This window comes from Balaenoptera acutorostrata, chromosome 13 (genome assembly GCF_949987535.1).
Source record: "Balaenoptera acutorostrata chromosome 13, mBalAcu1.1, whole genome shotgun sequence".
NCBI lineage: Eukaryota > Metazoa > Chordata > Mammalia > Artiodactyla > Balaenopteridae > Balaenoptera > Balaenoptera acutorostrata.
In genome coordinates, this window is record NC_080076.1 from 26,709,933 (window position 1) to 26,734,045 (window position 24,113).

The window sequence follows — 24,113 nt, forward strand, 5'->3', positions numbered from 1 at the left end:
AGGAGGAAAAGAAGGCACAAATGTGTTAGAAATGAAAAAGGGATAGGACTGCGGCCAAATTGAGATTTCAAAACTAAGAACACTGAGCAGCTTTTTGCTTTCAGATTGGAAAACAGGTAGAATGGAAATTTCTAGCAAAATAAATTACCAAAATTGGCTTAAGAATAAGAAACTTGATTAAACTTGATTAGATTATAATGTTAAAATTTAAATTCATAGTTAGATATTACACCAAAATGAAATTAAATAAAAATCCCCAAGCAACCCAAACCCCAAGTGAAAATTCCAGATGGGCAAGTTCTATAAAACTTATGAGGAACCAGTAATTCCAGTGTTATACAAAATGTCATAGAAAAAATCATTTTGCTAGGCAACTGTAATCTTGATACCCTCCCAGCCATCGAGACAAGTGTAGTACCAGAAGGGAAACATGTAGGCTACATCTCACTAATGAACATGGCAATAAAATTTTAGGTAAAAATGTTAGTATTTGCTCAAAACAAAAAAAACGCTGTGACTATTTAGGGTTTGTCTCAGGAATGTAAAAATGATTAAACATTAGAAAACCTGTAAATGAAATTCATCACATTAACACATCAAAAGAGAAAAGCCGTATGATAATCTCAGTGGGTGAAGGAAAACATATGATAAAATTCAGTATTTATTCTTGACAAAAATTCTTAGAAAATTAGGAATCAGGGAACTTGCCTAATTTGAGTAAATGGTGTTGGTTTAAAAAAATAAAAGTGTACCTATGGCATGATTCCAACTATATGAATTTCCAGAACAGGTAAAATTACTTTGATAGAAATCATGGGTGTGAAGGGTAGATTGACTCAAAAGGGATCCAAGGAATCTTTTCGAGATGATGAAAATATTCTGTATCTTGACTGGGATGGTGGTTATATGGAGGTATATATTTACCAGGACTCACTGAATTATATGTTTAACATCTGTGCATTTTATTGTATGTAAGCTGTGCCTCAATAAAGTTGACTTTAAAAAGAATACAGTTGACTCTTGAACTGCATGGGTTTGAACTGTCTGTGCCAGACCACTTCTATGTGGATTTTTTTTTTCAATAACTATGTACTACACTATTCATGGTTGGTTGAATCTTCACATGCAGAACTGATACAGAGGGCTAACTGTAAAGTTATATGCGAATTTTTGACTGCATGGGGGGTCAGCACCTCTAACCTCCTCATCGTTCAAGGGTCAACTGTATATAAAAACCAGTGCATTACTATATGCCAGCAAGAAACAAAATCTAAATTTTAAAAAGCCACCCTTTAAAATGGCAACACAAACTACAGAATACCTAGGAAAAAATAAGAACACGTGGGACCTTAATGGAAAAAATTATAAGACCCATATAATATTCAATTAGAAGATATACTTGTGTTTATGAATAGAAGACAGTATCGTGTCAGTTTTCCTTCACTTATTTATAAATTGTATCATTCCAATTAAAATCACAGGTGAAAGAGAATTCACTTTATTAGATTTCAAGACATATTGTATAGCTTTAATGGTTAAGACATGATGGTATTTGTCTCAGATACAGACTAATGGAAGGAAAGAAAAAAAGCCTAGAAACACAAATAGCATTTGTAATCACTAGGGAAAAGATTCAGTATATGGTGCTGGTGTACTTGATTATTTCTGTTGAGAAGGGGAAGATGCCTACCTCACACCATACACACAAAAAAATTACAAGTGTGAAAAGCAAAACTTTACACTTTGACTTTTAAAAGGTGACAGCATATGGAAGGATCTTTAAGAAGGTACAAATATATACATATGATTTAAAATACTGATAAATTTGAGCACATTAAAGTAAACTACTTAAGTATAAAAAAGGCCATCAAAAGTCACTTGCTAGGTGAAGATACATGTGATATGTGTAATTAACAAAAGATTATTATCCAGAATATATAAATAATGCCTGTGAATTAAGAAAAAGATGGTGAATGTGAACAAATGATTCAAAGGAATAGGATCCTGAAAAGTCAGTAAATATGAAAATATTCTCAAACTTCTTAGTAGTTGGGGAAGTGCTAAACATTGACAGCCCTCTGTGTTGCACCCCATCCTTTTGACAAAAGTTTGAGAGACCAAATAATGTGTTAGTGATACTGGGTAAAATAGGAACTCATATTTCCCTGGTGGGAATGACAATTAGTATAACCATGTTGATAGTATTTGGTAAAGTTGTATATGTGCATGTCCTACTATGCAGCATTTCAACTCCTTGGTATCCTAAGGCAGTGGTTTTCATATGTTTTTTTACAAACCTATGGTGGGAAATATGTTTTACATGAGACACAGACTGAATTAAAATTTTTGAAATAATTGAATATGCTCTGTTTTCTACTGTATTCTGTTTTCTATTTTTTTTCTTTTCTGTTCTTCTAAAAAAGATACTTCTCAGGATCAACTAAGTTGATTCATATTCATTAATGGTTCACAACCCTCAATTTAGAGAAATGGCAGAGGATAACATATGGTAAAATGTCTCTTTTAAGAATGTATGTGTGTGTGTGTGTGAGTGTGAGGTTGCAGTGTAAAATTGTATTTCTCGCTGTGGGGCTTCATTTTTGATCAAGAAGTTCAAAAGTTTCTGTCCTTAAAGAGCTCTCATATACGAATGAGAAGATATATGCCAGACTACTCATGGCAGCTTGTGAGAGTGGAAAATTGGAAACTAAAAGGAGACTAGACAGTGAACTGTGATAGTCATGTAATGGAGTGGTATATGACAGCTAAATGAATGCATTAGAGTTGAGGATTATATATTTATAATATATGCTGTATTATAACTATCAGCATGGATAGTTATAATACTGAGTGAAAAAAGCAAAGTTACATGAGCAGTGTTTAAAAGTTTGACACACATTTATAAAATGTGCACTTTATTGTATGGATACCATATGTATCAAAACCCTTTAATGACCATGGGGGAAAGTCAAGATAGTGACTCTCTGAGAAACAAGAGGGAAGAGAGTGGGATCATAAAGGTGTTCATAGGAGACTTCCGCTATATCCATCTATCATGTCTTATTTCTTATATCTGATCAAATACTGCAAAATGCTGAGAGTTGACAGAGCTGGATGGGAGATCCAAGGGTGTTTCAATATATTGATTTTTTTGTATGACTGAAATATTTATTTATTTTTTTAAATAAACGTTCCAGCCACAGTAAAACCCAAGACGGAGGAATAAGCAAATTTAATGAGATGTGCAGAAAATTAGACAACTTATTGATGGGTATTAAGTCCAAAATAAATGCAAATATCTCATTTTCATACATAGGAATACTCAATATCATAAATTAATATAAATTCATCGGACTTCCAAAGTGCTATAGGGTTTTGGTGGAATTTGACAAGCCCAAATTAAAATAACTAACATAAATTTGAAAAATGAGGGAGGGCTCACCTTGTAGGTATCAAAACTTGCTTGAAAGCAGTAGTAGTAGTAATAGTGTAGATATGAACAAGCATACCAATGAACAGAATATAAAGTCCACAATCAGGCATTTATTTATAGGGATTTGGTATGTGACAGGAGTGGCATTTTGAATTAGTAAAGAAAAGATAAGCTGTTTAATAAATGGTGCTGATAAAATAGGCTGTCCTTACAGGAGATATTTAGATTGCCATCTCAACCCTTAAAAAGAAATTCCTGATAAGTTAGACACCTAAATGTGAAAGGCAAATCTAAAATATCTACAAGAATATCTAGAGGGGGCAATATCTTTATAAAGTCAGGGTATTTCTTTGTGTCTCAGATTCCTCACTGGTAAATAATAGTACCCACTCCACTGGATTCTTATGAGAATTTAATGAGTTAATGCTTACCAGACTATTACACTAACATGTCATTGAGTAAGCACTCAATAAATATTTCCTACTGTATTTGGGTGCAGAAAGGGATTGTTTTAAAAAGAAGCAAAGTTGTGTCATAAAAGATTTTAGATTAAAATACAAATTTGTATATACTAAAAGACAATGTAAGAAAATGAAAACATTCTAAGGATTTGGAGATTTTTTTTGTAATACATATTCAGTGATAGGGTTTATATCAAAATAAAAACAGTACGCAAAGAACAGCAAGTTGAAGACTCTGCAAAGAAAATGAACCGTAGTTTAATAAGACATGTAGAGAATGCTATTTGCAAAACTATTTTACAATTATTAATAACTTGAAGGTTTTATTTGCTAGTTCAGGATAATCAGACCTCTTACTTAACTGAAACTCTCCGGTGAGTAATCTTGGAATCCCAATTTTACTAAGGTATCACTTGATAAGCTTTCTTACCTAGCTGTAAAGATAGTCTTCCTATTCTGTTGAAACTTGCATTGTGTAAGTATCAGTTATAGCTGGAATTACGAACAGAGTTAGTATCTGAACTTATTTTTCAATTCTTGCAGATGTTGGGAAAACATTTCTAACTTTAGTAGAGAGCTTGCTGCCACACTATTGAAGGAAATCTGTATATTATGTCAATGACTCACATCTTGATAACTTGATCATAAATCTAATTTTCTTATTTTCTTACTCCATTTTGTCTTCAACTTGGAACATGGAGAAATCAATACCTTGTAAAAAACCTAAACTCAGTCTGTTTACATTTCAGAACTATTGGCTAAATATGATACCTTAGCTATTTAAAATGCTCAACTAATTAAAGTGTATTATCAGCATTACTGAAAAGTATTTTATTGCATAATTGAAAAATTCTCCAGGGATAATTAGCCAAGAGTCAGCCAGCCATGATTACTAAAACATGACAAGTTAAGGCTGGTAACTTTAAATGAACACATAGTTCCAAAGTGGTCATAACTGCTTTTCTAAGACATGGGACATTGAAATGATGTGGCAATACTAGGTCATGAGGTTATTCAGATGACCCAGAATAGGCGTAAACTTTTCATGTTTTCATTTCCATGAAGAAAAAATTTTTTAAGATTTTATAGAAAGTTTTCAGATCCCCAAGAATACATCTTAACTCACAAGAAACATTTCTCCTAATAGAAGTCTAACAGAGAACCTAGAACCTGTTTACTCAGATTCTTCCTAACACTGGGAATCCCTTTCATTTTTGCTGCATATATAAAAGTTTAATTTTTATTCATTTTCCTAGGCTGAATTCTCATGGGTGGATTAATTAAACTAAAGTTATAGGCACTTTTAGATAGAGTTTTGTTATATTTGCTTGTTCTGTCAGTTTTTCTCAAGGAACAGGGATCCCTCGTGTAATGCAGGAAGAGTTTTGTTTTAAGGATAAAATCGGTGTGGGGCTGAAACAGCGCCCGGCGGAGCCCTCAGAATCCAAGCCTTCTCCACAGGACTAGCTCTGCCTTGCTTGGGCGTGCTCTCTTGCCCTGACTACCCTCTCTCCTGCTGTATTTTCTGCTGCACCCTGGTTATGTGATGAACACAGTTACTTACGTAAAGCCATGTATTAATACTGACCCTGTAACCTTAGCCTTCAGATTTGCTTCTGTTTCTGTGTTCTGAATAGGGATTAGTGCATCATTCCACACTGCTCAGTTAACGTTGGTTAGTGGCTGTTATCCTCGAATCCTCCTTTTCCCTAAACTGTCCACATCCACTTGGCCGATAACATATGTGAATTGTTTTTGAAATCACTGAAGTAATACTAACATTAGCACTAACTTGTCTTCATTTTTTTAAACTGGGCTGCCTCACTCTCCCCTCTCTCCTACCACGTTGCTTCCTTGTACTCTGAGTTCTTGTAGTACCTACATTTTTTTTGATAACTCCTAAAACGTTTCCTGTCTGTTGAAAACCTGCTGAACTTTCTGCCTGGTATTCTCTCTCTCTTTCTCTTTCTCTATTCGCACTTCTGCTGTGTGTTGCTTTTGTGATACCTCTCCTTTCCGAAGGTTGAATTAATAAGCATGTTCTCTGTGCTTGGATAAGACTGTCACATGGTATTGAGGTTTATATAGCTGGCTCCACTAGAGCGTGCTTTGTGACACAGAGTAGGAATTCAGCAGAGGTCAAAGGTAGCCAAATACAGCTTTTGCTGCCTGGTAGTTGCAAACGTCTACTTGGGTGGATTATTACATGTGTTTGATGTAGTTTTGTGTGTTTGCTTTATTTTGTCAAGTTGTAGTTTCATATACTATAGTATTTTTAAATTATAGTATTCACTATAGTGTACTATAATATATGGCATTTTTATATATACTTATTTATGTGTGTTATTATAGCATCTCCCACTCTAGACAGCTTAATGGTGCTACCTACTGCCAAGTTCTCGTTGCTGTTCTTTACTTACCTTACAGTTCCTAACTGGGCAAACCTCACTTTCCCACCATTTCCGCTGTATTGCTAAAGAAAGTCACATAATCCTGCTTTTTGGCTCCTTTCAGATTTTTAGCATCTAAACCACAGTTGGGCTATCAGGGGTGCCAGGGCAGCATTGTTATGTGGAATTCCAGAGATGTCCCTATAAAAGGGTTACCATGACCAAATAAATTTGTGAAATTTGGCATGCTATATTACGTTGTGGGAGACCCTTGGGACAGTCTCCTGAATTGCGGTTGGGACCTGTTAATTGTTTTTCCCTTTTGAGGGGAATGAATATGATTATTAATTAGGTTGTGACCATTATTTTCTAGCAAACTGTACCAAGGCCTAAGTATCTTCAGTTTGGAAGACCATTTTTGAGAATGGTCTTTTGAGAATTCAAAGTCCTTTTTTGAGAATTACACGAACTTTTTTTTTTTTTTTACGTAAATGTATACCTCTATTGCAGCAACCTTGCCACGGCTGCCCCAGATAAGTTTGTGATTGGATGTCATTTGGGCTCTCACTGTTTGTTCTCAAATAATAAAAAAAATCCCTCCCACATCCCCAGCCCTGTTCCCCACCATATACCTAGATGTGCTTGCAGAGGCTCACCTCCAAGCTGTGGGCAGACACTTGTTGGCTTACTTCACATCTTTGGTCAATTGCCACCTCCTCCCTTCTGAAACTTACAGTATGCGTTGGCATATTGAAGGTCTGATAAGTTCTTAAATAAAGAAGTCCATTTAACTTTGCTTGTTTGAAACTTCTTAGTGTATTTGTTTAGATCCTTTTTAATTTTTTTGAATTGTAATTTACATTGGTAAATGCCCAAACTTTAAATTTTCAGTTCTGTGAGTTTTGATAATTATGTACTCACATGTAATTACTTCTCAAAATAAGATAGAAAACAGTCGTATCACCCCAGAAAGGTATTTGTGCCTCGGACCAGGCATTTCTCTGTGTGTCCCTCCCCTTTACTGAGACAGTCATTTGACTTCTGTCACTGTATTAGTTTCCCCAGTTGTTGCAAGTCATAAGTGGAATCAGTATATATTTTGAGTGTCTTTTTCCCAGCATTTTTTTTTTTTAACATCTTTATTGGAGTATAATTGCTTTACAATGGTGTGTTAGTTTCTGCTGTATAACAAAGTGAATCAGCCATACCTATACATATATCCCCATATCTCCTCCCTCTTGCGTCTCCCTCCCTCCCACCCTCCCTATCCCACCCCTCTAGGTGGTCACAAAGCACCGACCAGCATGATACTTTTGAGATTCGTCCATGTTGTGAAGTGTATAAGTAGCTCACTCATTTTTGTTCCTGAGCAGTATTCCATTGTATGAATATACCACAGTTGTTTGTTTTATTTTTTTCAGTTTTCCTGAGATTTGGGCTCTTTCCAGTTTGGGGCCATTATGAGTATGGCTACTATGTACATTCTTGTATAAGTCTTTTTTTGTGAACTTAAGTTTTCATTTTTCTTGAATATGTCTAGGAGTGGAATTGTGATATAGGGTAGATGTATGTTTAACTTTTTAGGAACTTGCCTATTTTCCAAAGGCACTGTACCATTCATTTTACGCTCACATCGACCGGGTATGAGCATTTCCAGTTGCTACATATGTCAGGCTGAATAATGGTCCCCAAAGACATCTAGGTCCTAGTCCCCAGAACCAGTGAATATTATTTATATGGCAAAAGGGACTTTCCAGATGTGGTTAAGGATCTTGAGATGGGGAGATTATTGTGTAATATCTGGGTGAGCCCAAAATGTAATCACAAGTGTCCTTATAAGAGGGCAGATAGAGGGAGGTTTGACCTGAGATGGAGAAGGCAGTATGACAATGCAAGCAGAGATTGGAGTGATGTGCTTTGAAGATGGAGGAATGGGGCATAAGCCAAGGAATATGGGAGGCCACTAAAAGCTGAAAAAGGCAAGGAAGCAAATTCTCCCGTCAGACCCTCTGGAAGGAAACAGTCCTGAGTATACTTTGACTTTCTTTAATTCATTGAAACTCATTTTGGTAAATCTGTGGTGGTTTAAAGCACTGAGTTTGTGATAATTTGTTACAGCAGCAATAGGAAACATATATTCTACATCTTCACCAACATTTGACAGTGTCAGAATATTTTTAAACCATTCTAGATGGTGTGAAATGCATTGTGGTTTTTTTTTTTTATTTTTTTATTTATGGCTGTGTTGGGTCTTCGTTTCTGTGCGAGGGCTTTCTCTAGTTGCAGCAAGTGGGGGCCACTCTTCATCACGGTGCGCAGGCCTCTCACTATCGCGGCCTCTCTTGTCGCGGAGCACAAGCTCCAGACGCGCAGGCTCAGTTATTGTGGCTCACGGGCCTAGTTGCTCCGCGGCATGTGGGATCTTCCCAGACCAGGGCTCGAACCCGTGTCCCCTGCATTGGCAGGCAGACTCTCAACCACTGCGCCACCAGGGAAGCCCGCATTGTGGTTTTAATTTGCATTTTCCTGAAGATTGTTGATATTAAACACCTCCTAATGTGCTTATTGGCCATTCCTGTATCCTCTTTCATGCAATATCTGTAATTTGTCTTTTGCCTATTTTTTAAAAAATGGAGTTCACTTTTTTCTTTGACTTGCAGTTCTTTATGTATTCTGTATAGTAGCCCTTTATCTCAAATATTTATAGCAAATATTTTTTCTCTAGTCTGTGACTTACTCGTTCTTTAATGGTGTCTTTTGGTAAGCAGGCATTTAAGTTTTGATGAGGTTTGTGTTATTTATATTTCTTTTGTGGTTAGTGCTTTTTATGTCTTAAGGACATAAAAGTATTTTGAGTTTTCCTCTAAGAGTTAAGATTTTGCTTTCCTATTGAGGATGGTATAAGATAGTGCTTGAGGCTTACTATTTTCCATATTTTTGAAAAGCTGTCGAAAAAAATGTTGAAAATAGATTGACTTGGCGCCTTGGTAGAAAATGAGTTGACTGTATATGTATGGGTCTATTTCTGGACACTCTTCTATTTCACTGTCTTTATTTTTCTCATGCCCACTCTATACTCTTGATTACTAAGGTTTTTTCAGTTGAGTCTTGAAATAAGGTGGTATAAGTCCTCAAAAATCCTTTTTCTTTTTTCAAGATTGGTTTTATTATTCTAGATCTCTTTTGTTTCCATAGGAATTTTAGCATCAGCATATCAGTTTCTTTTTTAAAAATCCTGCTGGAATTTCAACAGGGATTACATTTATATATATCAAACTGGGAAGAATGGACATTTAAATAATATTGAGACTTCTAGTCTATGAACATGGTCTCTCTTCATTTCAGTCTTCTTTCATTTACCTTAGCAATATTTTGCAGTTCTTAGTATAGAGGTCTTGAGTATCTTTCTTCAGATTGACCTATAGGTTTTTTTGTTGTTGTTGCAGTTTTAACTGGTATTTCTTTAAATTTCATTTTCCATTTGTTCTTTGCTTGTATGTAGAGATACACTTAATTTTGTATGTTGACCTTCTATCATGAAACCTTGCGAAATTCACTTCCTAATCTTACTAGTGTTTTTGTAGGTTCTGTGCAGTTTCCAATGGAGACAGTCATATCACCAGAGAATATACTTCTTTCTTTCCAATCTTTATGCCTTTTATTTCTTTCTTGCCTTATTGTGCTGGCTGGAACATTCAGTGTGTTATTGAATAGAAATGGTGACAGTGGACATCCTTGTCTTATTCTCACTTATAAGGGAAAGGGACTTAATGTTTCATCATTAGATATGTTGCTAGCTTTAGGTTTTTCATAGATGTCGTTTTCCAGAATGAAGAACTTCTTCCCCTTTTCTATTTCTAGTTCTCTGAGAGTTTTTAATCATGGATAGATACTAAATTAACATTGTCAAATGCTTTTTTTTTTCCTGCATCAGTTAAGAGAATCATAAGGATTTTCTCCTGTATACTGTAAATGAGGTGCTTGATTTTTTTTTCTTCTTTTTTTTAACTGTTAAACCAGTTTTGCTCCTTGGGATAAACCCCACTTGGTGATGATGTATTATTTTTTCTACATATGTTACTGGGTGTGATTTGCTAATATTTTGTTAAGGATTTTTCCTTCTAGTAGTAGCAGACCTTTGCTTTGTATTAGTGCAGGATCTTGGGCCAAAGACAGTTTCTTGCTCCTGGCCCATTGTCATATCGATAGCTTTGCTTTCTATTCATTCCTTAGCATCAAGGTATGTTTGTCTGCCACTGGTGGTGGCAGTGTTTCCTGCCTTCCTCTAAGGGTAGACTGTGGTTATGTTACATGGTGAAAGGCTTGTTTGTATGTGGGAGTGGGGCAAATAGGTTCTGCTCCCCCCACCCTCCCAAGTAGTACACAGCTTTTGCTTTACTCTTCCCTTTCAGGCAGGGAAACTTTCCTTGGGCCCTGGGTGTGGGAGGCTTTCCTGCATCTCCTCTCCTGGTTGAAGGCTTTTGCTTCATGTTAGGTGCCACTTAAAGGGGAGGAGCTCTCTCCCTTCTCTTGCCCCATGCCATTCTTTTTCAAGAGAACTCATTTGAGAGCCTTTGAAAAGAGCTTGTGAATGAGTGCAGATTCCCCTTTTGTCTGGGTTTTCCAGGGATTCTTAACTGCCATCCTAGCTGACACTCAGCCATTATCTTTATTTTTATCTTTATTATTCAGCAGATTGACTACTGTATGTTTCCTTTCCATCTGTGGGTTGATATCTGCCATCATTTTTGAAATGTTTTTGGCCATTATCTCTTCTTAAGCTTTTTCTGCCCCATTCTCTCTTTCATACCCTTCTGGGACCCCAATTACACTCCACTTAAACCCCAATTGACATTTGGTCTTGGATGTTCTGGGATTTTTTCCACACTTTTTTTTTTCTCTTCATGTTTCAATCTGGGCATTTTAATTTGGCTTGTCTTCACATTCAGAGCTTATTTCTGTCTGTTTTTAAATCCATCTAAAGAAATCTTTAATTTCTGATATTGTATTTTTCATTTTTAATGTTTCCCTGTGATCTTTTTTTTATAGCTTCAATGTCTGTGATTAAATTCTCCATTTCATTATTCATGTCGTCTTTCTTTTCCATCAGTTTTCATCAGTTATTTTAAAGTATGTCTGGTAATCCCAAAATCTAGGCCCTCTCTGATCTGATTATATTAGTACTTTCATCTTTTGACTTTGGTTTGCTACTCTCTCTGTCTTGTAAGTTTTGATTGAATGCTGAATGTTTGTGTGAAATCAGTACAGGTTGAAGTATATATTATCTACTTCCCCAAAATGGCCAATCATTTCTTGTGGGGCTAAGTCAACAAGATGTGTGCAGAGTCAGCTAGTTCTGGGCTTATTTGCAACTTTATTTTGATTAATTCAGGTGTTTTGAGAGTAGGATTAAGACTTTACTTTCTGCAATATTTGTTGTCTTAGTGTAATTTCAGTTATCTCTTTATGCTTTGTATCTGAGCCATCAGCTTTCTGAACCGTGGGTGGTTTCTCTGCTTTACAGCCTAGCTGCTGGTTTCCTGGTCATTCTGGAGTTCTTTTTGCTCTCTAGTCTTACCCCAGGTTTTTGTGCCTAGTGAGATCTCTCTGTATGAGTAATACCTTCCAGTGCTTTCTCTCAGCAATCCTTTCCTACCCCAGCCTTGGTAGTTCAATTTCCAGAGTATCTGCATGGAAGTTTCTGTCTCAGCTCTCTTGTCCCACCTCCGCCCTTGGCAGCTGAATGTCTGGAGTCTCTTGGATTGATTTCTCTCACATCTCACCCCCCCCCCCCCCCCCCACTGCGCCCCCAACCACCTCCTCAGGGCATTTGAGGAAGACCCTAAGCTTCTTAGGCAATCTCTTAGCTTTCCTGCCCTGTCTTCCAACCTTTGCCATATTTTGGCCAGCTTGGTGCAGACCTGTGGGATTGAGTGGTTGAGTGGTGCAGACTTGCTCTGTGGAATCCTTGGAATTCTAATATGTCTTGTCAGCCTACATGTTACTGTTAAAATGTACTAAAATTTAGGCTGATTTCTCCTTACCTTCACTGTGGTGGGATTATTCCTCCTTAGCCACTCCACCAGGAAAGAGACCATCTGTGGGCTCCTCTTCTATCAAGACTCAACACTTTCTGGAATTTAGTTTCACTTAGGTTACTTTGCATCTTAAACTTTCTGATGGGTTCAGAAAAACCATGATTTTATAGCTTTTCTGTCTTGTTTTGATAGTTAGGGTGAAAGTGATGGTCTACTGTGACTCTATACCTCCTGATTAGAAGTGGAACTCCTTCATGGAATACTTCCTGATTTATAATCTGGCAAATACCTGATAAAGTTTGTTATTTCACTTCACCCTAGCTGATTTTCTACCGTATTTCTCAGAGCTAGTTTTCAAAATGTTTTCCATTCTTCTCAAATCTGAACTCTCCAGTTCTGTCCTCAAGGGTAAATTATCTTATCTCTTACTTTGAGATTAAAGCCATTGACATTAAATTTTAATTGGGCTGGTGGAGTGTGTGGGAAGAATTTGTAGTAGGTGCTTAGAAAACTAGGCAAATGAAAAACTAACATAATTAGCTCTGGGGAAAGGAAAGAGTTGTATAAAAAGGGAAACATGATTATACAGTAGTTAACTACTAATCTCATCAGGTACAAAACTACCTGGGAGATAATTATTTTTAAGGTTGGAGGAAAGCAAGTGGTTGTGGTGTAAATCCTCATTTTCTGTAGAAAAATCGATAGGTATATCTAAACTTGCTATTTCAAGGGATACCATTACTGAGGTATAAATAGCAAGAATAAAAGTTAAAAGATTCTCTTGGTGTGAGAAGAGGAGCTATACTTGACTTTACTCCCTATGCATGTTGTTACTTAGATATAAATGAAAATATTTTTTAAAAGAGGTTTAATTAAAAGTCTTCTCAAGGGGTGGTAAAAGTGAACCAAATCTTTTTTTCACAGACTCTCTTTACCTTTATTTCTTTATTTTTATATTTTTTAACTTTTTTTTTTTCTTTGGCTGCGTTGGGTCTTTGTTGCTGCGCGTGGGCTTTCTCTAGTTGTGGCGAGTGGGGGCTACTCTTCGTTGCAGTGTACGGGCTTCTCAGTACGGTGGCTTCTCTTGTTGCAGAGCATGGGCTCTAGGTGTGCAAGCGTCAGTAGTTGTGGCGCATGGGTTTAGTTGCTCCGCGGCATGTGGGATCTTCCCGGACTCAGGGCTCGAACCCTTGTCCCCTGCATTTGCAGGCAGATTCTTAACCACTGCACCACCGGGGAAGTCCCTATGTCTTTATTCTTCTTGTTTACTTCACACTTCATGCCTTTTCCCTTGTTATAACTTTACATTTTACTTTATGATACTTGGTTATGAAACTTTAAAACTTTGGGGATATTGAGCTTGTAAATTTTTAAAAATATTTTTGTTACGTGTTTTGAGAATAGATTGAAATTCTAAAAAGTGAGGAAAACTTTCTTTTGGTGAAGATATTTTATTGATACTATTAAAAGTTAAAAATAAAGTAGTATGGGTAGTGATAAACTTGTCCAGTGTTGATAAAGATAAAAGATTTTACTTGCAAAATTATTTTATTTGTCTACTTATAACACTGTCTTGTTTTTAGAAGGATTTGTTTGCACAGTTCATTTAAATTAGTAAAGTCATTTTCAGGGGTGAAAAAGATAACTTCTGAATGTCTGTTGTGAAAGAAATAATTTGAATTTCTATTGCATTCTGTAATTTGCTTTTGATACTGTGTTGAAACAAGTAGTTGATTGTAAAGTTAGCCTCTAAATTATCCTTTCCATATCTTTTCTAGGTTAGATTAAGGAGGATATTTTCTTAGAGTGGATCGCTGCCTTTGGTAAGAACATGTCGTCCATCTTGCCATTCACTCCACCAGTTGTGAAGAGACTGCTGGGATGGAAAAAATCAGCTGGTGGATCTGGAGGAGCAGGTGGTGGAGAGCAGAATGGACAGGAAGAAAAGTGGTGTGAGAAAGCAGTTAAAAGTTTGGTGAAGAAGCTAAAGAAAACAGGACGATTAGATGAGCTTGAGAAAGCCATCACCACTCAAAATTGTAATACTAAATGTGTTACCATACCAAGGTAAGTGTTGTTAGATCAGGAATTTGATGGCCATACTGTTGAAAATTGCTTAAAGGAATCTGAAGGGAAGTTATTGAAATTTTGTTACTTTCAAGTGACCTGTCAATAGTGATTTTTAAAATATGACAGCTATTTTTAACCTGTCATATTAATTTTGACTCGTTAAGACTTGTTTATTTTACAAAGCATTTTCTTGAACAGTGAGAAGGTTTAATCCAGCAAAATAAAATACTTAGATTGTATTTTTATCTTCACTGTCTTTATTTACCTTCATTGCCTAAATGCTTCATTGTATGTTATCCTAATTTCTGTGATTGAATGACATTTGAATAAAGATTCAAAGATTTTTCTATCATTAGTGCCGTAGTGACTGACAGTTTTCTTCTCCCTTGGTCAGAACTTCAGTAAGGAGTTAACAGAGGCTGCTAACATTGTGATGAATTTTATATAGTTTTTGCTTGAGTTGCAGCATTACTTCTAACAAAGAACGGTATGTGAGACAGCTTCCTAGCTGTCATAGGTGGTCAGAACCTGTCTTAAAGACCTACCTCTTGTATTAGAAGGACCTATTACTTAAGAGGTTGAAGTTTTATTAGTGTAAATTTAATCATTTACAGATCAGTACCACTGTCAGAAATACTGTTTTTTAAAATAAAGTAGCAAGTGGTTTTTAAGTGTTGTAATGTGTACTACTATAGTTGTGCACATTACAGGGTTTGCGGGAGTGTCAGTTTATAGCATTTTCTAAAAATGATTGTTTTCGGTGTCATACACATAGGCTAGCATATGGCACGTAAAACCATTCTACTTGACACGTTTCTAATGAGTTTTGGGAAATACACTCTGGATGCTTGTTGATAATAGAGCCTAATAACACCAGCCTGTCTGCTTGCAAATACTAACAGTAGAATGTTTCCTCCCTTGTTTGGTAGGTTAATTATCCATTTCTTTTACCTCACTTGTTTCATGTATTTCTTAAATAAGAGTCACTTTTCCTGGTTTATTCTTTCGTTTTAGAAGTGTTTATGAATGCCTGCTGTGTACAAGGCACTGGTTTTAAGCACATGGGATAGATACAGTATGAACAAAACCCAAAGTTCCTGCCCTCCTCAGGGATAGATGTACACAGTAAACAAGTGGACAAATTAATCTAATTTGATATGGTAATGAGTACAAAGAAAACGACGACTGAGGGGTAAAACTGCTTTGGATGGGATTGTGACACTTAACCTGAGCTTTGAGAAGTAGCAGCTAGCTGAGGGAGGTCTTCTAGGCAGAGGAAGGAGTGAGTGTAAAGATGCCAAGTCAGGACATAGCTTATTGTATTGGAGGACTTACTGTATCGCAGTAGAGATGGAGTGATACAAAATGAGTACAAAACTTGGAAAGGGTCAGATCATAGAGGGCATCGTAGGGCAGTTGGAATTTTAGTGTCAGTGTAGTAGAAAGCAAATAAGATTTTTAAGTGGATTTTCAGATTTTAATCCATTTTTAAAGAATTTTTTACATTTATATTTTTACAAAGATCATTCTGGCTGCCGGACACACGTGGTTGGGGCTGGGGGTGGGTAGTGGTGTAGTGGTGTGTGTGTGCACGTGTGTGTGTAGTAGACTGGTATGGTATAGTGGTCTGCAAGCGGGGAAATCAGGAGGCTATTGAAGCAGTCCAAAATAGAGATGCCAGAGGTTGGGCTGGCATGGAGGCTGTGCTGCCACCGGAAGTGGATGGATTTGGTTGGCAGTTGAACTGACAGGACTTGCTGATGAATTGGTTAAGAATAAGTCAGGTTTTTTGTGTTCATTTTTCATTGTATAGTGCCTGGTATTTCAGTTCAGTAAACATTTATAAACATACAGTCTTTGCTCTTGAGTTGCTTACTTCCTAGTAAGGGAGGTAAACTTTAAAAAATAAGAAAGATAATTTCATAATGTGCAGGAGGTGTTCTGAAAGCTGTATGCTTAGGGAGCTGTGTCCAAAGTGGGGACCCTTCCCTCCTCTGTGGCTTGTGGAAAATTTCCTCCTGGAGAAAGATTGGTGCCTGAGTTGGGTGGAGGTAAAGGAGGAATTTAGTCAGGAGAAGCTCCATTCATCCAGAGTGACCCTGGGGTGTTGAGAGGACTGGTGATGGGGGTCCTGGGAGTGTCAGGTGGGAGGTGGGATATGGCAGGACTCAGAGGCTGTGTGGTAGTGAGGAAGCACCACATCCTGCGCTGGGGGGTTCACACTGAACATGAGTGTGATTGGGTGATGGGGGAGTTGTCAAAGAGTCTTAGGTAAAGAAGTGAGGAAAATGGTTGTGAGACTGTCAAGAGTGGAGACAGGGAGACCAGTTAGTATGTTGTCTCCTCATCCAAGGGAGCTGTGTGATCCAGGAAGACAGGGGGCCATGCTTTTGCACAGCTTCATCTAGGGCTCCGGTGCCAGTGCAGTGAGGTTGTTGGCAGAACAGAACTGAGAGGAGAGTCATGCAGTCCTGTCTCTTAAGGAGATACAGTAGGAAGCAGCCTCATGATTGAAATGTATAGACCTTCTATTTAAACTGTGGAAGTCTCTTTAGTCGAATTTCTTTTCCTTATTTTCCAGTCTTCGTTTTACAGTCTAGTTTTTAGAGCTTTTTTTTTTTCATATTCTAGGGCTTTTTCATCATTTAAAGATTTTTTTCCCCGCACTTTTACCTGAGTAATGAAAGTGAAGTGGCGCTTGTCCAGTATCTTGTTTTTCACTCTTTAAAAGTTCCTTGAAGCTTAGGAACTTGCTTGTCTAATTTGGTGGTCTTTTTTTTCTAATATTTCAAGAAATGTAGATTTGTTAATATTGGCTGTTTATCAAAAAACTTAAGTTTCTTGCACTATATTTTGGAGCCATATATTTTATAAAGTTTGTTTTTAATAATAGAACAGTTATATTGTGTCAGATTATTAGTCATCTCTTAACTACTAAATGTATTTAAACATTCAGTCAATTCTTAATTATATAGACTGTAAAAGGTGGGGAATGGGTGTGGAAAGGGTCCATTATGGAGGAATCCGAACCATAGCTTAAACAAAATTATTTAAAATGTAATACATGGTGGATTTACTGTAAGCTTATTAACTTAAAATTGCAAATAAGTTGTCAATAAAATACCTGAAGGTATTGATGTATTCATCATGTATTAATGAACATGAAACATAAATTACTTAATGTTTTAAAATGACAAATGTTTTCTGTTAAAAAAAACCTGTTTCATTGACTCTTCTTAACAGTTTCCTTTCCTCCAACCCCCATCTTCTAATGTTAGAGTGGGACTAAATTGCAGTTAGGAACATAGTCCTGACTTTATGTCCCTCCCATCCCCCTCACATAATTAACTCTGCCTTCATCGCTTTGTCTCTGAAGGGATAGAAGCTACTACCCATATGTGTCACTGCTTCCTTCCTACTGTTTTATGTGGTGGCACAAAGTGATTCATGGGTAGATCTTAACCTATTAAGCTACAATGAGCTGAATAGTATAAAGTTTCATGAAGCTTTTCCATCTCAATTTTTTGAGACTAACAAATGGAGGACAACTCAGTCATAAAATCAGAATGGCAATTGATATTTAGGTAATGAATCAGTCAGAAGAAGAAAAAATGACTTTCAGTGCATTTAATCTACAGTAAAGCAAAATCCAAACAGCAGTGGGGATGGAGAGTTGTAAAGTTTAAAACAAGTGGCTGTGAGGTCTGAAATGCCAATTTGATAATATCCATTGTACATAAATGTGTAAGAATGAAGAATTTATTTTCATAAACATAAATTATAAGGGCTTTCCTAAGGTGGTACTTTGACCATATAATTACATTTTGATCTTTCATCTTAAGGAAATAATCAGGAATATGGTCCAAGATTTCTGGTGTTCATTTCAGCATTGTTTATAATAGCAAAGAATTAGAGAAACCAAATCCTAACCCACAGTTTCCTTAACTCTAATAATAAAGGAAACTTACCCAACTCATTTTATACCAGAATTGAAAATGAATAGTAAAAGTAAAGTTTATATCAATCTTACTGATAAAAACAAATGCAAAAATTATAAATGAAAAAGCTTGAATTATAAAAACAAAACCACAAAATCATGACTAGGTAAGGTTTATTGCAGGAATGCTAGTATGATTCACCTACAGGAAATCCATTAATATAAGATACTCTGTATTTATATTTATGAACACTCTGATCTTGGTGGATCTAGAAAGAGCTTTCTATAAAATTCAGTATTCATGTTAACAAATTAGAAATAGGAATTTTCTTAACTTGATAAAGCAGTACTTCCAAAAATGTTGACACTTAATCTTGAAACTTTAGAGAAATACATCAAATTGTTAATAGTGATTATTTATGGATTACCTAAAAAAAGAAATGTCCTGTAATTTTTCCCTAATATTTATCTATGAAAGTACGTTTTACTTTTGCAGTCAGCATAATTAAATGTTTTTTTAATGGTTTGTTTTACTTTATTATTTTTTTAATAATTTTTAAAAATTTATTTTTATTTATTTTTTGGCTGCGTTGGGTCTTTGTTGCTGCGCGTGGGCTTTCTCTAGTTGTGGTGAGCCAGGGCTACTCTTCGTCGCGGTGTGTGGGCTTCTCATTGCGGTGGCTTCTCTTGTTGCGGGGCATGGGCTCTAGGCGTGCGGGCTTCAGTAGTTGTGGTTCACGGGCTTAGTTGCTCCGCGGCATGTGGGATCTTCCCGGACCAGGGCTGGAACCTGTGTCCCTTGCATTGGCAGGCAGATTCTTAACCACTGCACCAGCAGGGAAGCCCAATGAAATGTTTAAAAATAACTTTTGGGCAATACTCAGACTATTCTTGGCTTCGCTTTTTTTACCCTTTAAATTAAGTCAATTTTTCTGTTAAAGGGCAATTATATTTTCATTTTCTTAACATTCTAATAAATGTATTTATATTTTTTCCTTCAAAAAGTATGTTCCTTAAAACAAAGTAGTATATGTACATGTTTCCAAATTCAAACACAGATTATACAGTGGAAAAATGTGTCCCTCCCCCTCTTGTTGTCACCCATCTCCTCACCCAGTTGTATTACTAGTGTCTTATATATCCTTATAGGATATGTTTCTTGTTAATGCTGTTGCTAACATTTGGATTTTGTTTTTCATCTTCTAAATTTTTAAGTATCAGAGTAATTGAAATAAACTTTATGCAGATTGTCAACTTTTATTTTTGATTTTGTATTACTACCCTTTTACTTCTCTGGATAACCCAGGAAGAATTAAAGAGAAGTCTTTTAAAACCAAACTATAGTATCCTTCAGTTCTTCTTAAATTAGTGCTTTTTTGTTATTTCAGAAGGGAATAATTCTCTCTCCCTCGTTCACACATAGATATAGACTGTGTGTGTGAGGGTGTGTGTGTATGAGATAATATATATGGAATACTATGACAGAAAGAACTCTGAAGTTTGATGACTTGTTTTTGAGTCAGCTTCTTCAGTACTGATGAATGTGAATCCTGAGGCATGTGATTATACTTTTGACTGTTTCTTCATCTGTGAAACGGGTGGTACTATTTGAGTTCTTTCACAGTACTATTTTTGGGTCCTTTGAAATAATGTTAAGTTTAGTTTGTAAGCTATAAAGCACTACAGCCATGAGTATGATTTGTTTGAAATATTCACAGATATTCCATGTCTTCATTTTCCTTCCAGGTTTTCTAAAAGAACTCACATTAAATTCTATTGTCTATCTTTGTTTAGTTAACATTTCTGCCAGACAACTATCATAATTTAGTATAACATTTATTTATAAAATCAATTCATCAAAACAATGAAACATTTTATAAATGCAAACTAGAACTTTGAGATTATCAGCCTCAGCATCCAACTTGTCATTTTCTTTCTATATGTTCTGTGTATAAGTTGTGAAGGCGCTTGTAATGAGCACTTCACTATGGTCCTGTGAAACACAGTTTGAAAGACACTTTGCTAAGACCCTTAACCTTTATCTGGTGCCTACATTTACAGTTCTTTTTTATTGAGGGAGCTCATGCTCTAGGACCCTGGTATTCAGAGCCCTTTTGTGTATATGATATATTCTTCCGTAGGGCATTTTTATCATCTGATCAGGGAAAACATCCACCTGCCCTAGGACCTAGGTTCCTTTATAAAATTATAGGATTATTACCCAGATTAATTAATATCTATAATTTTAAATTTAACGCTCGATGCAACAAGCGTCATCCCCACTTTTCTTGTCCCATTCACGTAACGTATTGGCTTTAAAGAATTCATTTCTCAACTTAGAATCAACCTAGCTAAAATAATAAGCATTTAAAAAATTATAACCATCTTTTATTTTCTCAACATCTTTGGTCTCTTTCCAGTCTTATCTGGAACCATTCCAGCTTGCCCAGACTATGTGACTAACCACATTCTAGGAAGATCATTATTATTGGGGACAACATTGAACTATATTGTTTGCTCCTTCTCCTGCCTGTCTTGTAGTAGAGTGTTTCCAGGCCTATGTCGTCCCCGCTGGTGATACGAGTAAATGTACCACTACCATCTAAGGCAGGGGTCCCCAACCCCCGGGCCATGGACTGGTACCGGTCCATGGCCTGTTAGGAACCGGGCCGCACAGCAGGAGGTGAGCGGCGGGCGAGTGAGCGAAGCTTCATCTGTATTTACAGCTGCTCCCCGTCGCTCGTGTTACCGCCTGAGCTCCGCCTCCTGTCAGATCAGCGGGCGGCATTAGATTTTCATAGGAGCGGGAACCCTACTGTGAACTGCGCCTGTAAGGTATGTAGGTTGTGTGCTCCTTATGAGAATCTAATGCCTGATGATCTGAGGTGGGGCTGAGGCGGTGCTGGGGAGCGGCTGCAAATACAAATTATCATCAGCAGAGAGGTTTGACTGCACAGAGACCATAATAAATTGCTTGCAGACTCATATCAAAACCCTATCAGTGAGTGTCAAGTGAAAACAAGCTCAGGGCTCCCACTGATTCTGCATTATGGTGAGTTGTATAATTATTTCATTTTATATTACAATGTAACAATAATAGAAATAAAGTGCCCAATAAACGTAATGCGCTTGAATCATCCTGAAAACAGCTCCCCCACCCCCCCACCCCGGTCTGTGGGAAAATTGTCTTCCACACAGTGGTCCCTGGTGCCAAAAAGGTTGGGGACCACTGATCTAAGGGACCTGAAATTGACAGTACCACACATAGACTGTGAAGATGGAAACTAGTAGTAAAACACCAGTTTAGGATATTCTTCAATCTTGTGTTAAATCTTACCTGGCAATTGGACTGAAATGACTGGGTCCACATGTCTCTTATGCTCTGTTCTTTACATTCTTTTTGTTTTTCCTCTTTCAGTTCGGATATTTTCTATTGACCTAAGTTTGAGTTTACTGCTCCGATTTTCTGCTATGTTCAGTCTTCTGTTAAACATATTCAATAAGTTCTTAATTTAAAATACTATATTTTTCATTTTTAGTATGTTCCTTTGATATTATAGATTCTGAATCTCTATTGCAATTCTTCACCTGTTTTTTCTATTTTCCTGAATTTTCTTTAATATATTTATAGTAGTTATTTTATAGTCCCTGTCATCTCTAATATCTGGATCATCTTTAGGTCTGCTTCTGTTATTGTCTGTTCATTCTTTTGATTATCATCACATTTTCCTGCCTCTTCATGTGCTGTGTAATTTTGATTGTACGCCATATATTGCATACAAGAGAATTATAGATGCTGCAAATGATGCTTTCCCCTGTCAGGTAGATAGGCTGGATCACCTTAATCTTCTCAGGGATTGAGCTGGGTTGAGGCTTGGTTGCCATTTTAATTTGATTTAGTCTACACTGGCACGTACCTTTTCTGCAAATAAGATTCTCCTGGGATTTTGCTTAAAAGCCTGGCAGGTCTCTGTCATCCACTCCCTCAAACGCTGTGGGAGATTCACTTCTACTCTTCTTCCATAGTTTGAGTTTGGCTCTTGAGCCTCCTGATGCTTGCATTTTTAAAATCAGGCAGTATTTGAGGAAGGAGAATCTTGTGATTGTCAAAAGTTTGACTGTGTTATTTTCTTCAGTAGAGTTTTTCTTCCCAGACCGAGCCTGATGCTCAGCCTGTACCTAGAATCTGCAGGTGACCCCAGGGAAGGAAATGACAGACAATTGTCAGTTCACCAGAAAGTGTTCTCTCTTCTCGCAGTCTTTGTTCATTTGGATCTCATTACTTTAATAGCTCTCCATTGTCTTTGAATAAGTATTTTTTGTTATTTTTTTCCCCCTAGTTGTTGCAGTAGGGAACATTAGCCTGCTATGACCTGCTTATGTCTTACCTGGAAGCAAAATTGTAACAGCTTTTGAACGTGGGACTCTTCTGATATTTATTCAGAGACCCGAAATCTGAGAACAACTGATTGCAAGTAACCTACACTGAGAATTGAGGTGCTATACCATTCATGCAGGACTTGCAGAAAGGATTAGCTGAGACAAGTATTGCTATAGTTAACCCATCACTGACCTCTGAGCCATGTAAATAAAATACAAGAGTTTGTGGAAGGGATCCCATGTGAAAACTTGGGAGAGAGGAGGGTATTCTGTGGCATTTCCCCTTTCTTCATCCAAATTGAGCGGCTTCAGGGAACTTCTCAGTTTGACATGAGGTTTGGGAGATAAATAGACTGGTACCTGACTGTCACCTGAAAAAGGCTAAAAAATGAGAGAGCAGCTGGAGCTGCTCCTGCATCAGTAGAATGAAGGAAGGGCACTGTTGGAATGGTCTGCACGTTCACAGTGCAGTGCATCAAAGGTGCAAGAATTTTCCCATGGGCCAGGTGGAGTTTACTAAGGTAGTTGAAGTTGACTTGTCTTGAAAAGATCAAGAGGCTCAACTTGGGAAGTCAGAGTGACCCAAGCCAAACAGCCAGAGAAATTCCTGCAACAGGAACTAACTACAGGGAAGAGGCTGCATGTGGGCTTCTGACCTTATAAGGCTGTTCCCTCTTCCCCTAAAACCCCCTCTTCTTGATGTTCCAGAACCTACAGGGCCCCTAAAAGTAACACAGAGCCCCGGAAGAGGTGAAGTTAGCAAAATTGAATGAGAGAATAAAGTTTTGATTTAGATCAGGGTAGTAAAATTTTAATTTCTGCCAAGAGGTTTATTGTGTTATATATATATATATACATACATACATATACATATACATATACATATATATATAATCTATTTGGGTGTGACTAGAACAGCCATGGGGTCTTTTTGAAATTTAACGCAGAAAGGAGGAAAACAGTTTGACAGAAGCTTGCCTGAGGGTAATGATATGGGAAGACTCAACAAATCCAGCTTTTTAAATAAGCTGTCTATATTCTCCTTTTGAAAACTTGGGAATCCAAATTTAGTGGTGCTGGGGACAGGTAGACTATATGGGGAGAATGGAGGAATGTTACATCTGCATGAAGTATGTAGCATTTTAACAGAACTTTTTTTCTAAACAGAAACCATCTGACCATATACCTGTTAAATTATCCAATGATGCTTTATTTCCAAAGAGACAATTTTATTACAACTAGAGTCTTCTTCTATTACCATCACATTTTTTTCCCTTGAACTGTTAGTTTAATCTCTGTTCTCAAAATCCAGCATTACTTTAGCTTTGCTTTTGGGTTATTATGGGAAGCACTGTGAAATGGTTGTCTTGAGACTCTTACGAAACTATGATCATGAATAGTGCT

The 24,113-nt window shown here is 36.9% G+C and overlaps 1 protein-coding gene across 2 annotated transcripts in view; it reads left to right on the top strand.

Moving 5' to 3' along the window:
- SMAD2 (SMAD family member 2) overlaps positions 1-24,113 on the top strand; it is a 105,511-nt gene that overhangs the window by 13,348 nt on the left and 68,050 nt on the right. For both annotated transcript variants that reach the window (XM_057526466.1, XM_057526465.1), the window contains exon 2: positions 14,101-14,389. In XM_057526466.1, coding sequence (XP_057382449.1) covers positions 14,154-14,389 — 236 coding nt within the window. In that variant the 5' untranslated portion in view covers positions 14,101-14,153. The remainder of the gene's footprint in view (positions 1-14,100; positions 14,390-24,113) is intronic.